The sequence below is a fragment of the Carassius auratus genome, chromosome 22 (genome assembly GCF_003368295.1).
Source record: "Carassius auratus strain Wakin chromosome 22, ASM336829v1, whole genome shotgun sequence".
Classification (NCBI taxonomy): domain Eukaryota; kingdom Metazoa; phylum Chordata; class Actinopteri; order Cypriniformes; family Cyprinidae; genus Carassius; species Carassius auratus.
In genome coordinates this window covers 22786689-22802175 of record NC_039264.1, presented here as the reverse complement: position 1 = coordinate 22802175, position 15487 = coordinate 22786689, and the positions used below count along the sequence as shown (strand labels likewise).

The 15487-nt window shown below is 36.8% G+C and overlaps 1 protein-coding gene, 1 long non-coding RNA gene and 1 other non-coding gene across 4 annotated transcripts; 1 reads left to right on the top strand and 2 right to left on the bottom strand.

Moving 5' to 3' along the window:
• Positions 1–185: 185 nt before the first annotated feature.
• LOC113040048 (uncharacterized) lies at positions 186–2187 on the bottom strand. Of its 2 annotated transcripts, XR_003275145.1 has the most exons (4): positions 2117–2187; positions 973–1169; positions 810–894; positions 186–616 (listed from the first exon to the last, which is right to left on the bottom strand). It is a non-coding gene; the product is annotated as an uncharacterized LOC113040048 (long non-coding RNA). The 2 variants fall into 2 exon arrangements; XR_003275144.1 differs by lacking the exon at positions 2117–2187 and having other exon boundaries at positions 973–1200.
• LOC113040808 (small nucleolar RNA SNORD37) lies at positions 697–762 on the bottom strand. The gene has a single exon (XR_003275305.1). It is a non-coding gene; the product is annotated as a small nucleolar RNA SNORD37 (small nucleolar RNA).
• Positions 2188–4102: 1915 nt separating the features above from the next.
• Positions 4103–14510, top strand: LOC113040046 (cyclic AMP-responsive element-binding protein 3-like protein 3-A). The gene is made up of 11 exons (XM_026198270.1): positions 4103–4194; positions 6457–6674; positions 6926–7039; positions 7294–7528; positions 7726–7859; positions 8024–8134; positions 8217–8323; positions 8546–8614; positions 8698–8782; positions 10709–10805; positions 13762–14510. The coding sequence occupies exons 2-11, from the start codon at positions 6654–6656 to the stop codon at positions 14073–14075; spliced, it is 1287 nt and encodes a 428-aa protein (XP_026054055.1). The 5' UTR covers positions 4103–4194; positions 6457–6653; the 3' UTR covers positions 14076–14510.
• Positions 14511–15487: the final 977 nt, after the last annotated feature.

The following is a 15487-nucleotide window of genomic DNA, read 5'->3' as shown; positions in this document are numbered from 1 at the left end:
CTCATTTTGATGTAAAATTCATTTTTTCCAAACCAAAATCCAGAATTTAAGACAATTCCTCAGAAATTGAAACCAAAACTTTTAATAAAACCTTAAAGGTACAGATGCACACACTATACCTGCCTGTCTGCACATATTAGCATATCCAAACCAATAATAATAAAAAGACAAGCAGAGACATTGCATTGCTGATTAAGACTTGTATTTCAGGCTTACAAAAACATGAGTCTTCCAGAAATATTTTACATTGAGGTAGACTGTTATTATCTTTTAATGATATCACAGCAAGCACAGAATATCCACATACCACAGTACATAAATTGTGCAACTCATTTGACTAAATTTTTAAATCCCACTAGGAGGTGAGAAAAGCCACCATTTGCCTGTTGATCTGTAATACAGATGCCTGCCTAAGGCAGACAACAAGACCACCTAAAAACTATGGTCATGCCTCTAGTGTAAATCTACAATTTGTCCAAGTAGTTGTCTAAAGCTAGAATGCCTTCGAGTCCCTTGCGCTTTTGTGTGTCAGCCACCATCTGGGCAGGCTTGGAATTGGCTTCCATGGGGTCTCCAGGCAGGATCTGCCAATGAAGTTCATGATGGCATCAAATATCTATATAATGGGAAAAGTAACAGCTCCATAAAATATCCATATGCACAAAGCAAATGAACCCAAGTTGTTGACAACAGCCATATCAGACAAACAATTTTCATCAAGACAATCAGGTCAAAGTGAAGAATTTTAAAATCATCATTAATGGCTTGGATAACAACTATACGTTACCACTCAGAGCAAGAATACTCACATTAAAGATAGGGTCCAGGATCAATTGGGCTAAAGTCCTGGGAATTATTTAGCCATCTGGTGAAGTGGCAGAAGGGTCAGATTACCTGCAAGAAATGGTCACATGTTACAGAAAGAAACATTATATTCAGCTGGGTTGTTCTGTTGGCTTTTCCCCATCTCACCGGTCTCCCCAAAGCTTCATCATGTCCTCCAACTTCTTGCACCGCCCAGCTGGGCTTCACCTTTGGCAGCAAACTTCATTACATACATCTCCACCAACTGCTTCAAAGTAAAAAACAGTTCATGCAGTCCAGATCCAAAGTCAACAGTACCAATGACTGCATTGGTCTAGGAGCAGGACATTAAGTAGACCGTGTACCTAAAAAACATTTTAAGACAATCAATTAAAAAATTTAATTGAACCTTTCCATTGCACAAAACGTTCTTATGATAAAAAGATCTTTAAAAAAAATTGTTCTAAGAGCAATTCACTAAAAGGTTCTTTAGGGAACCTAAAATGATTCTAATGCATCAATAAAAAAAAAAAAAAACATTTTTAACAGTGTACCTAGTTTTACCAAAACCCCGCCATTTTAGCATCACCACCTATTATATGGTTTTGGACTATATAACGACTACCAATCGATCTCGATCTAGAAGCATGAAGTTCAAAATTATGCAGTAGCAAAGCTACGTTTAGCCTATATTTTGTTCCTACAAGTGTAATATGAACAACACAATGAATTTCTGAGCAGTGGGTGTTATTTTAGTAAATGTGGATTTTATTTCAACGACAATGAACGCTAATAGCTCATGTGGTCTCAAAATGGCAGCACCCATGAGGGGGCAAGTAAAATGAAATTCTAGAGGAATTTTAATAGATATTAAAGTTTAATTAACTTGTGCAGAACTTCATGTGCAGTCTTTAGCACCAGCTGTTTTGCTAACACACCACTGAAACAGACCTTTAGGAACCAATTCAGCTGACAATAGGCTTTGATGAAACCAGGATAACACACCCAGAGAGCACAACTGGTCAGAAGTAAAGGGATCGATGACATCGGTTCACCATTTCAGAAAATTGTTTAAATTATTTTTTTTTAAAACAGTAACTGTACATATAAGCGTACAGACTTAAGAGAGAATGCAATACAATTTCTTACAAAAAGAGAAAATTGAATTCATATGTTGGTCAGGGTTTCAAAAGTGTTTCTTACAGCATCTTCACTAAACCAAATTGAACTCAAAGCACTTAAATGGTCACAAAATATCAAACTTTAGAAAATTATTAATGCATAAAGTAAATGCCGTCATATATCGCCTTACCATTTCCCCGATGTTTTTGGATTCGTTTAACGATGAACTCATTGGGACCCAGGCGAGGGTGAGAGAGGGGGAACGCAACCCTCATGAATATATATTGAGCGCGCGCCGTACGTATTGTACGTGATGACGTAGCATTACCGTATTTTCCAGGATGAGAGAAAATGTTGGGAATAGGGTATACAACGAGATAAATATATAATTTAATTTCAGTAAATTACAGGCACATGAGAAACGGATCATTTAAACTTTTTAAACAGTTTCTTTCATATAAAGCGGGAATTCGACCAGCAGGTGGCGCCTCGTCACTGATTCCGTTACAATGTCTCCACAGCCTTGCAAACTCTGATTCACACACTATCAACTTATTTTTAAAGGTGACGGGATGTAAATCATGTATCTGACAGATAATGCAGGCTACGTGATTAGTAGCCTAGGCTATTCTGATGTGGAGATACTGTGGCCTATGTGTTTTCGTTGGACTGAAGTATTGAATTGAACATGAATAAATGCTTTAAGTTTTCAGACATTTCCCTGATAGCACATGTAGGCTACAAGGGTACGGATATTTGACATCTGCATTTATGTCAGCAAGACGTATCTTTTTTAGTCCAGACTATGTGTTAGGACTAATACATTTCAACTGAGGATGCTCAGATTTGGCATAAGTAGTTTAGCATTATCTACCTACCAATTACATATATGACACTGTTGTCAGTAAGTTACTGTAATTAATATTTACAGTGGCAAACTGTATTTGATTTACAGTAGCAAACTGTACCATTTTACCGTAAATTACTATACAAAATGTAATTCATCCGTGTAATACTGTAGTCCATTTATTTTAATATAGATTTCATTTGATTTTATAATTCTATTTTTATATAGAATTCATTTTTATTTTTATCCTACATACTGTATTGCACTACTGGCATTCAATTAAAACAGACGGAATAATTACAAAATATCAAATTCTTTATTTAAACATTGCATGTATAACAAATTAAAATACAGTAATCTTATGCTGGAACAGTTCATCTTCATCATTTCTCTTGTCTTAGGACATTTTGCAGTGCATTGTGTTTTATTCTCTGGGTTTATCCCCACAAAGAATCTTTAACAGAAACATAATGGGAAAAGATATTCATAGCCGTCTGCAAAACCAAGGTGCTGTTCCAAAATGTGGCCACCACCTTTCCTCACAATCCACTTTGTTGGTGACAGAATGTGTTCCCTGAAAAACAAGTAGGGCGGGAGCATCCAGATGGTTACAGAGCCCATGTGGACTGCATGTGAAGTAGAGAAAAAAAGTATACAATTGCAATTGTGCTCTTACCATCTATGTGACTACAATGTTCACTGTTGTTGAGAGGTGTAGGAGGAAGAAGAGACTGCAACCACGTCAAGGTCACAAGTTCACTGAATACAACCATTTTAATCAAACCGAGAACAGACGGTTTTTTTAGGACACCATCAGTCTGTCTTGGGGTGAAATCAAAGTGACAGAAAAGAGCGACTTGGTCAGGCGCACGAGCCTTCAATCCGTCTGAGTGGATAAAAAGTATCAGTCAATAAATGAAGTGAGCTGAAAATATATATATATTTTTCAGTCGGCGCACTCATGGGATTTTGGTTACGGCTGCTTATGCTTAGGACTTTTCAGTGACACTGGGTAAGTACAAAAGGATTTTTATTTTATTGGTAAAAAGTGTAAAAACCATGTCAATTTGTAACCCGCAAGTTCATTTAATTTCATTTTACAGTAAAATCCTGTTAAACGTAGTTTTTGTAAGTGAAAAAGAAAATAATAATTTAGTTTATAATTTACAGTGAAAAAAACCCCACAAAACCGACATTCCTACAAATTCTCTTTGACCGCTCAAATTTAGTTTCTCCATTTTCCTGACGTCCGCGTGCCTCCATTTTTTTTTCAGTAGGCTTCAAAAGCACCAATTGCACATGCGCAGGCAGTGAGAAGCCCGTTGCGTTTTCAACCTGTACAATCCGTCGATAAAACAATATAAAAACAGCCAGATGTGCAATCATTTTGTTGCGGAGTGGACCATCAGTGTACGCTTTCGGTAAGTACAAGTAGTCCACATCGCGCTGTCCTAAAATGTTGTTTAATCATTATGCAGACATGATGGAAAGGTTAGTTTTGAATGTTTTCTAAATGTTCCAAAACAAGTTGTAATATTTAAAAAAAAAAGTGTAAGAAGAACATCCAACTAAAACGTTTCAGAAAAAACTTTCCATAAACTATGAATTAATAATTTCTTGGTGCTAAAGTTTTGAGAGTTGTATTGAAGACCTGTTATCTTTGAACAAACATTGTATTTATTCGTAACTTCTCACCGGAGATTGATTTTTTTTTTTTTTCTCTCACAAAAATGTGTCGATTCCCTTCAGAAGGCCTTTATTAACCCTCAAAAGCTATGTGGAGCACTTTTTATAATGGATGGATGCATTTTATTGGACTTCAAAAACTCAACACCCATTCACTGCCATTATAAAGAACCAGGACATTTATTAATATAACTCTGATTGTATTTATCTGAGAAAAGACAGTCATATAAACCTAGGATGGCTTGAGGGTGAGTATATCATGTTAATTTTATTATTTGGGGAGAACTATCCCTATAAAATATTGCTTAAAATGGGTAAAAAGTGTCCAATCTTTTCTGTTTGTGGTAAAGCAGCAATGGTGCCTTGCCTAATTCAAGGGGGATTTAATAGAAACAGTGTGGAAAAATCTGTGCGTCACATTCGAAGCCTCTTAGTTTGCCATTGATTTTTTTCCTAAACAATACTTTTTATGACTAAGACATAAGTGTATTAAAGAAGAGGGGGAAACATCCAGGAAAACTGTCCGCCCTTCAGTTTTCCTTCAAACTTTCCCTGGAATTGACACTCCATGTAGGAATTCCACCGTCTAATTATGTCTCTTGTGGAGAGGTACGTGAGTGCTTTGTAAAACAGTGGCTGATGCTTTGAACCGTGTGCGTGACGCTGCTTTCTTTGATGGTGAGTAAGCGCAGTGGACATACGTAAACCTGACGGTGCCATTAATGTGTGTTTAAAGTTCCCCTGAATACAAATGACATTGTGCCTTAATTGATGTCTGAATCTGTGCTTGCTAATGAAGAGTAAGCAAAGAAACGGCTCTGGTAAATTTGAACAAAGCCTGTCTGATACATAATAGATCTCCTCTGAGAATGAGAAATGATTTTTTAAAGCTACAGCTTACACAAAAGATGATTCCTAGTAAATCAGGATAGCTTTCAAAGTTGGATGGGCCTGTTCAGCTTCAAAGTTTTGTTCGGCAGATGATGAAATAAGAGTAGATGGAGATAGACTTGTTTTATGAGAAGACACACTGTGCCTGATGAGATGACAGTTGTTCCTGCGTGAGTCAAAGCAGCTCTGACGTCAAGAGGAAAATGAGAACAGAATTATTACCATTCAGAAATAAATAAATCTAAATTATGACTTATAAAACAGTCAAGTCTGGAAAAGGCGGACAAGCAGTAGCCAATATTAAAATATAAAAAATAAATAAAAATAATAATAATCTGGTGAAGTCATAAAAGTATCATTTAATCAAATAAAATTTGAATTGCTAATAATTAAAAGTAAAGAAAAAATATTTCCATACTAAAAAGAGCAAAAATAATAATATAAATGGATGGCTCAAAACAGCTCAGATTGCAACAGATATTAACCGTTCAAAAATAAAATGAATAATAGTCTGGTGAAGACCGAGAAGCAGTATAATTAATAATAGAATTAGTTAATCATCATCAAAATGATTAGAAATCAGCTAAAAATAATAAAAAGGTGATTATGCAGTAAAACTAATAATAATAGTAATATGTATATATGTATGATTCAAAACAGGTCTTTATCATTCAAAAACAATTGATAAAAAATGCACTGAAAATAATTGCTTTCTACAGCTAGTTATAGTAAATATACTGTTTATTATGTATATTGTATATTTGTTGACTATCAAAACTGTGTGAAAGGTCAAATTACCTCAGAGAGAAGGGAAAACGTGACCTTTGAACTGGTTCTGCATCAGGTGTTTCCCCCATTCACAACAAATGCCTGAAACCCTTACCTGCAAGCGCACTGAAACATATAAATAATTCCAAAGAATGATTTTTCCAGGGATGAGAAGGGAAGTGTGGTATACTGTCGGGGGGGAAAAAGGTGAGTTTGCCCCTGTTGATGCAGTTTAACTGGTTTGACTCGAGCTGATAATGTGATTTCTATTACTTGATAATGTCTAACACAGAATTGCTGTATGTTTGGCTGAAATACAAACTTTACTATTTCTCCAGGGTGTTCCCACATCTCAACAAAGAGCAGCCAATCAAATGAAGAGGATGATGGCCTGATTGTTGCGTTGGAGTTCGAACTTTGTCCTGGGCGAGCAGAATGACAAAGATAGAGTGAGGATTAACAGATATTTTGGTTAAGTCCCATTTTTTGGCATTTTTTTCAAGGATATAGACTGCGTTAGCCCTGGGTAACAGTAATGGAGCACTATTCAGACCAGGTAAGTCATAATGCTTTGAATTTGAACTGGTTTTGCATGAAAAATTAGCATTAAATGTAGCCTATGTTATCTAGCCTGCCCGTGTAATATCTCATACAGAGCAAAGTTCAGAAAAATAGAAAAGTTATCTTTTATGTCTTCAACATTTGCTTGCTTTCAACTGTTTTGGTGCTTTGGTCAATTTTCTGTCTTTTCCATTGAATCCCACTGGCAGCAAATGATACATACAACAATTATATTCACTGTCTCAGGTTGGTGAAGGGATAGAATTACTCGATTTGCTCTTTGATAAGAATGATGGCATCTTACGGCATGAGACTATGGGACCACAAATCGATCAGCTTTGGCCAGTCCAAGCCCCTCATGTAAGTCTGGCTTCTTCCAAGTTTTTAAGGTCTTCCAAGTTTAACATAAAAGGGAGATTTGAATTCTTCCCAAAATGAAACTGATAATTCGCTTACCCTAATGTCATTCCAAAACGTTTTTGACTTTATTCCTCGTGCAGAACACAAAAGAAGATATTCTGTAGAATGTTTTTTGACGAAAACAGTTCTTTGAAATTCTTATTTTGTGTTCCGCGAAATAAATTATTCAATATCTCATCATTCTTGATTGCCAGATGATGATGCCCGCTCAGGGTAATGAGGACTTCTTCAGCGCACTTTTAGATGGGTACGACTCTGTTTCTGGATCTCCAGTTTGGTCGCCCTCTCCTAGCGACAGCGGAACCAGCGAAGATCCTCATTCGGATCACATCGAGAGTCCGCCGCCAACCGCAAGCCCTCTTTTGAATCCTCGCATTGTCGTATCCCAGGCCCAACACAATCTCGACACCAACTTTCCTTTTAATTTCAGTGAGTATCAAGTATTTGTGAACCTTCCATGTGACTCGAGACTTTGTAAACACAGATGATTAGCCTCCTACTTATTGATTCACTGCATTGTGCCCGGGTTTTGCTACACATTCAGAAGATAAGCCCCCATTCCTGAGCTTTGTGAATCTCTACACACGCAAACAAAGAAAGATAAATAGTATTATCTGTTGCTGCAGATGGCTGGGAGACTGGCTTCTTCCCAGACAGGGCCGGAGGGATGCAGCGTGCATCTGAAACACCACAGGCTCAACCGAACACTGGATTCCCTCGAACTATCAAGGACCTGCTGCTATCTGGCACACCAGAACCCGTGAGTCTCCACTCAGGCATGAAGCTAGGTAAAACACACAAGGCAGAATAGGGAAAAGGCGAACTTGACTGCAGATAAAAGGTGAACTCGATAGGTTTCTGACCATCCAGCCACACAGAGACGTTGATTGGGTTTGTTACCTTCATGCCCATTTGATATTCCAGGCCACAAAGGTGTCCCAGCAGTCCTACCGGGAGCTGATTCTCACAGAGAATGAGAAACGATTACTTGCCAAGGAAGGACTGACTCTGCCAAATCAGTTCCCGCTTACCAAGGTACCGTCAGTTGGCAACTACACCGTAAAAGTAGAGCGCAGTCTTTGTAGCTCAATGTTTCTGCTTCCCTCCCATGATCAAGTACGAGGAAAGGATTCTGAAGAAAATCCGCCGAAAGATCCGCAACAAGCAGTCGGCCCAAGAGAGCAGGAAGAAGAAGAAAGAATACATCGATGGCCTGGAGAGCAGGTATCAACTGTTGTGCTCGAACAAATGGAGCAAAGCTACGTGCGTTGAATCACGGTGTAAAAATCATAATCCGCGTTGATGAAATTTGCAGCTACTGAACACAAACCTCCTGGCAAAATACCAGGTGGAAGTTCACTGCTGTGTCTGAGAATTAACTCGAGTGTGGATTTGATTGCAACCTGTTTTCATTTACATGGTTCTTATGGGAATCTGTTTTCGTAGGATGGCAGCATGCAGCGCACACAGCCAGGAGCTGCAGAGGAAAGTCTTCCAGCTGGAGAAATGCAACATGTGAGGGAATCATTTACTTGGTAATATTCACACTCATTACAGGCTCCTGGAATCAAACTTTTACCCCCCTCTGTCCATTTCAGCTCCCTGATGGAACAGCTGCGTCGGCTGCAGGCGATGGTCATGAATGGATCCAACAAAACGGCCCAGACTGGGACCTGCATTCTGGTAAGTGTTAAAAGAAGAAATATTAGCATATAAAAAAAGGGAATAAGTGATATAGAGACACATTTATGTTGTGTCAGAGAAATATGATGCTGTATTACAATCAATTATTGAAAGATCGTCTGGAAAATATTATCTATGCTTTTAGATGTATAAACCTGAAGAGAAGCATTTGCAATTTGAATCATTTATTTACAGATTCATGAATACTGTTTCAAAGCAATTTTACAGAAAATGCCTCAACCCACAACCCACCGTAAGCAAACCGAATTCAGTGCCAAGAAAAATTCCCTAGAAAGATGCAAATCGAATACAAACTTTACACTGTAAGGAAAGAAAGATGAAACGAGATTACTTTTTAAAATTTCAACAAAATGAATAACAATAAAACTACATGCAGATTTGGGTCACAGTTTTTTTTAAGGTATAGTTCTCACTATAAATAAAACTATTAACTTTTGTCTAAATAAACTCCTAATTACTGCTTATTAGTAGTTAAATGGATAAGTCTAAGTGTTGGGTAGGATTAAAGATGTAGAATATGGTCATGGACAATATGTGTTTTACAAGCACTAATAAACAGCCAATATGCTAGTAATATGCATGCTACTACTAGTGAGAATTGGTCCCTATACTTAAAGGGCTCATGGGATGCCAATATTTTCTAAGTTGATATTATTCTTAAGGGTCTTAATGAAAAGTCTATAATATATTTTGGTAGAAATATCTCAATGGTAATGTAAAAAAACCCCTTTATTTCCTGTCAAAATCAGCTCTGTTTTTAGCAAGCTGCTTTTTAGTCCATGTTGCTTTAAATGCTAATGAGATTTTCATCATTATAGGATGGATGAGTACACACACTTCCAACACACATTCATGTTATAACAGCTTGTAAAGTGAATTCAGCATCCGATGACCCCTTTAAGTATTTCACAGATTTGTTTTTGATTACCATCACGTCTATATTTTTATTTCTTAATATTATTTTATCCTGTCACAAGAATGAAATGATCTCAAATAATTTCAAGCCTCTCGAAATCAGACTGAGATCTTTCAAATTCCAAATTATTTAATTTGATTTATTTTAAAATTATTATTATTATTATTATTATTATTATTATTATTTTATTTTATGTTCATCAAAGTATCCTGAAAATAAAAATAAAAATCACACACACAAAAAACTAAGGAGCATTGTTTTCATTATGACACTAATAAGAAGAAATGCTTCTTGAGCACCATTTCTGGAGGATTATTGGACACTGAAGATAAGCTTTTATTTTAAGTAATATTAATTGAAAATGCCATTTCTGGTTGACTTCAGTTGATTAAATGTAAAAAAAAAAAAACTGACTTACACTAAGGTACATAAGGTGAATATAAAAAAGTCTCACACTAAAGTACATTTCATTGTGTTTTATGACTAGTCAAGACTTTGACTGACGTGCTCTTAAAGGGACAGTTTGCTCAACAATGAAATTTCTGTCATTAATTACTCGCACTCATGTAATTCCAAACCCATAAGACCTATGTTTATCTTCTGAACAAATATTGAAATATTATAGCTTTTTGACCCTGCATAGACAGCAATGCAACTGACATGTTCAAAGCCCAGAAAGATAATAAGGACATTGTTAAAGTAGTCCATACAACATCAGTGGGTTAACCATAATTTTTGTAGGGGCAGAAAGATCTTAGATTTCATCAAAAATATCTTAATTTGTGTTCCAAAGATGAACAACAGTCTTACGGGTTTGAAATGACATGAGAGTAAGTAATTAATTACTTAATGTACATTTTTGGGTGAACTCTCCTTTAAAGCAATCATCAGTGTTCCTCAACATGAAGGAGGCTTTGGAACTAAATAATCACATAAAAAGAAACTCAACTCAACTACACTCAAGCTTTCCATCTGCCTCTGTCCCTCAGGTGCTGCTTCTGTCTTTCACCTTGATTCTGCTGCCCAATCTGAAGCCCTTCACAGATACCAAGGTCAGCCAACATGGAGACTTCAGTCCATTGAGAGGTGAGTTTTCTGTCCAAAACATCTCCTCCATTCAGCCCTTGAGGGGAAAACCCCATTACAACTACTTTATATCCTCTAGTGCTAACTTGAGACGAAAATGTCATGCTTGAAGAACGAAGGGTTTTTCAATCAGTGAAATGCATCATTTGGTCGACAAGCCATTAGGCTTGGACTGAAACCTTGAGACAGTTATTGGAAGTACTGAGAGAGTTGAATGGCAAGAGGAATGGCAAACAGCTTAGTCATGTTTCTCACACGCTGAATCAACGGCGTGGAAGAAAAGCTGTAATTTGTCCTCATCAAACGGCTGTCAGTGTTTCTGAAGGCAATCAATTCTTATTCTACAGGCTAAGCGTAGGTCATGGTTAAAGTTTGGTGCACTTGGTCACAGTCTTGTTCGATTAGCATCCTGTTGAACACTGCAGCTCTTTTGAAGTGGATGGTCGAAGTTCAGGAAAAAAAGAACAGGGGAAAATGTGTCACAGAGTGACTTGTATGTTTATTTCCTACATAGATGAAAAATAACTTGCCATTCCCTTTCTACAGGTGTATCTCAATAAATTAGAATGTCGTGGAAAAGTTCATTTATTTCAGTAATGCAACTCAAATTGTGAAACTTGTGTATTAAATCAATTAAATGCATATAAACTGAAGTAGTTTAAGTCTTTGGTTCTTTCAATTGTGATGATTTTGGCTCACATTTAACAAAAACCCATCCATTCACAATCTCAACAAATTAGAATATGGGGACATGTCAACTCAAAACACCTGTAAAGGTTTCCTGAGCCTTCAAAATGGTCTCTCAGTTTGGTTCACTAGACTACTCAATCATGGGGAAGACAGATCTGACAGTTGTCCAGAAGACAATCATTGACACCCTTCACAAGGAGGGTAAACCACAAACATTCATTGACAAAGAAGATGGCTGTTCACAGAGTGCTGTATCCAAGCATGTTAACAGAAGGTTGAGTGAGAGGAAAAAGTGTGGAAGAAAAAGTTGCACAACCAACCGAGAGAACCACAGCATTATGAGGATTGTCATGTAAACTGGATTCAAGAATTTGAGTGAACTTCACAAGGAATGGACTGAGACTGGGGTCAAGGCATGAAGAGCCACCACACACAGATGTGTCGAGGATTTTGTTGAACCACAGACAACGTCAGAGGCGTCTTACTCATAGCCCTAGTTGCCTGAAGTCCATTGTTAAGATTCCACAGTCTGTGATGATTTGGGGTGCAATGTCATCTGTTGGTGTTGGTCCATTATGTTTTTTGGAAACCAAAGTCACTGCACCCGTTTTCCAAGAAATCTTGGAGCAAATCATGCTTCCTTCTGCTGCCCAGCTTTCTGAAGATGTTGATTTCATTTTCCAGCAGGATTTGGCACCTTCCCACACCAAAACTTGGTTAAATGACCACGGTGTGCTTGACTGGCCAGCAAACTCACCAGACCTGAACCCCTTAGAGAATCTGTGGGGTATTATCAAGAGGAAAAGGAGAAACAAAAGAACAACAAATCCATATTAGTTGAAGGCTACTGTCAAGGAAACCTGGGCTTCCATACCACCTCAGCAATGCCACAAACTGATCACCTCCATGCCACGCTGAATTGAGGCAGTAATTAAAGCAAAAGGAGCCCCTACCAAGTATTGAGTACATGTACAGTAAATGAACACTTTCCAGAAGACCAACAATTTTATAAATTTATTTTTTATTGGTTTTATGAAGTATTCTTATTTGTTGAGATTGTGACTTGGTGGGTTTTTGTTAAATGTGAGACAAAATCATCACAATTAAAAGAACCAAAAACTTAAACTACTTCAGTCTGTGTGCACTGAATTTAACTTCACAATTTGAGTTGAATTACCGAAATAAATGAACTTTTCCACGACATTCTAATTTATTTAAAATCACCTGTACTTCCTGTACTGTAGCTAGTCAAAACCAAGTTCATAAGTTTGATTATGAGGGATTGACAATACGTATAGGGTAAAAAGTGTATAAATATCTTTGCGTTATGGGTGTTTCTTAAAATTAGAGCACTTTTGTGGCAAAGTTTTATTAAAAACAGATGTATATCTTTTTTTTGTCTATAAAGGTTACATCATTCAGTCAAGCAGTTGCACATTACATTTGCTAATTTTCAAATGCCCTTCATGTGCAGATTTTATGTATGCCTTGTCCAATATTCAAACTATTAAAATCCATCATAAAAATATGAATTATTCCACAGAAAAATATTATCATCTTAATAAATAGTGAGATATCAATTAACTATTTAATATTTATTTTATATTTATTTTTTAAGGGGTTACAAATAATTGTAAAACTTTACATTAAGTTTCCATTATTTCATGTTAGTTAATGTATTAAAGCTTATTAAAGTGTTAGTGTATTTCGAGCGTTCACTTAAAAAAATAAATAAAATTAAACTAAAGAGAAATTAAGATAAATAGGCCTGTCATTTGTGAACATCATTTCCAGTGTGTGTCCAATGATGCAAAAGTGTGAAAACAAAAAGTTTTTTCCCGTATTTATTATACAAACGGCAAGTTCAGAAATGAGCCTTAGCAAGACAAAAGGAGTCGGCCATTTTATTTACCTAAAAGTTTACAAATTAATTTACGTTACAGAACATAATTACGTACAGCGCGATATGGTGATGTGTCGGAGATGACGCTGTGGTGGAATTTTCACCAACGACATTCGAGGGGAACAATGAAAGAATTCTCTTGTGATTTATGTGTAGACACTGTTGTTAATTGTTACAAGATTAATTACTTAAACTAATGAGAGTGTAGGCCTACATTTATTCTAAATAAATATTAAATAAAAATACAATTTTCATGTGCAAATTAGCAAATATTAAGTGGCGTTATTGTTTTTAAGAACATATACACTTTTTAAAAGGAGGAGTTTGAATAACTTTCTAACATTTTTTTTTAACCCCTTTCAGTTCAGTCACGGTCACTGCACAACCTTCAGTCTTCCCGCGTGCTGCGCGCCCTGGAGCATCCGTTCTCCGTGTCTGAGGACTCCAAAATGTTCCCGCGCTTCTCTGAGGATAAACGTATGGCGGAGATAGCGTCACTGCTGGGAAAACTTCACAGGAGACAAGAATCCATCAATTACGATTCTGAATCTCACAACCACAGTTTAGACCAGCGTGACGACCATCACCATGGAGACCCCATCACTGGGCATGTAGCGACAGTGACCTTGAATCCGGGACGCGGCTCGCGGCGGAGTCCTCACGCTGATGACATGTGAAGGGCAGAAGGGGATTTACCCGGGGATTTGTCAAAACTACTTTAACAGCGCTTTTGAAGACGGGAGCCAGCCAACAGATTGCTGGAAGCTCGTTTTTCTACTTTCTGCTGAAGTCATTTTAAAAGACACAGTATACATAGCTGCTTATTTATATATTATCAAACTATGGATAAAATAACAAGTCCAATTTTATCTGTTGATTTGGAATGATGGAAATGCATTCGCTCGTGTTTTAAGCTTGCCAGAAGCTGAAAGAAGAAAAGCAATTTTGACTTTTCGTTAAAATGCAGTGGGGTCCAAACAAAAATGTGCACGTGTTTTAAAACAAGGCACAGTCTCGTATTCTTTGCGAGAATAACTGACAGACTGATTGTAAATTATCTTGCTTGTTTATTTAATCCACACGCTAAATAAACATGGCATATTAATATGGAATTTACAAACTTATGCTTAAACAAAATTGTCCACTATACAACGTACAAAGCAATCGGACTAGCAACGAATGTTGAGGAATGAGGAATGTTGAAATAATGAAATAATATTGACATTAATACTGCTCTGAGGTCATTTTCACTACAATCGATAACTGGGATGCAAGATGGCGACAGTTGTGTTTGTATAAAACAAGAGCCTGAGTGGATTGAGACACAGCCTTGCTATGGGAAACATCAAAGTCCCTTTAAAGGTTCTGTAAGTTTTTGACTATACTAAAGCATAAAAATACCATAATATGTTTGCAGATGTTTTAGAAACATGCTAAGTTAAAATACTTGTTGATCTGAAAAACAATGCTACAGTCAGCTACTCTCCTTTGAAAATATCTGTTCCGGGCCTGAATGTCGGTCTCTGTTTTGGTTTGTGAAACTCATCCACTGACACATTTACCCAAATGTGTTTCGGCACCTCGGGTTGCCAGTTGGCTGAAAACAGTGTATTTCATTTTATTCATCGTCAAGTGCTCTCTTTCCTGTTTGTGTAGTCAATCTGGCAACCTGCGTGTGCATCAAGGTGCATCAAGCTCTAGGTGAAAAAAGAAAAAACTTGTCCAATATTTTGAATTTGGACTGCAATACCTAGTTCAACCACTCGGTGTCAATCATACATACAGCACCTTTAAGTAGGCTTTTAGATAGTCTTTGGAAATATCAGGCTGCTGCACCTGACCAATTAGAGTCAAGTAGGCCTATTCAGAGCATTGTGTGGCCCAATAAAATAAACATAAAAATAACAGTTTGAGTGAACAGTAGGAATAAAAAAAGAATGAATTTGTTTCATTGAGTTCAATGCAAGCAATGAAATCTGAATGCCATGGTCAAATGTTAAATATTTATTTTACTTTTATTTTCAGATTAAAGTTTGAAATAATTGAAAATAAATGCATTAAAATCCTAGATGCAGCATCAGATTTTTGG

What these genes read in the sequence shown, in the direction of transcription:
- LOC113040046 (XM_026198270.1), top strand. Translation starts at nt 6,654, where the DNA reads ATGGAGCACTATTCAGACCAG. An exon ending in GGCCAGTCCAAGCCCCTCAT is followed by an intron (nt 7,040 to 7,293) that starts GTAAGTCTGGCT and finishes CTTGATTGCCAG; the next exon opens with ATGATGATGCCCGCTCAGGG. An exon ending in CAGCTGGAGAAATGCAACAT is followed by an intron (nt 8,615 to 8,697) that starts GTGAGGGAATCA and finishes TGTCCATTTCAG; the next exon opens with CTCCCTGATGGAACAGCTGC.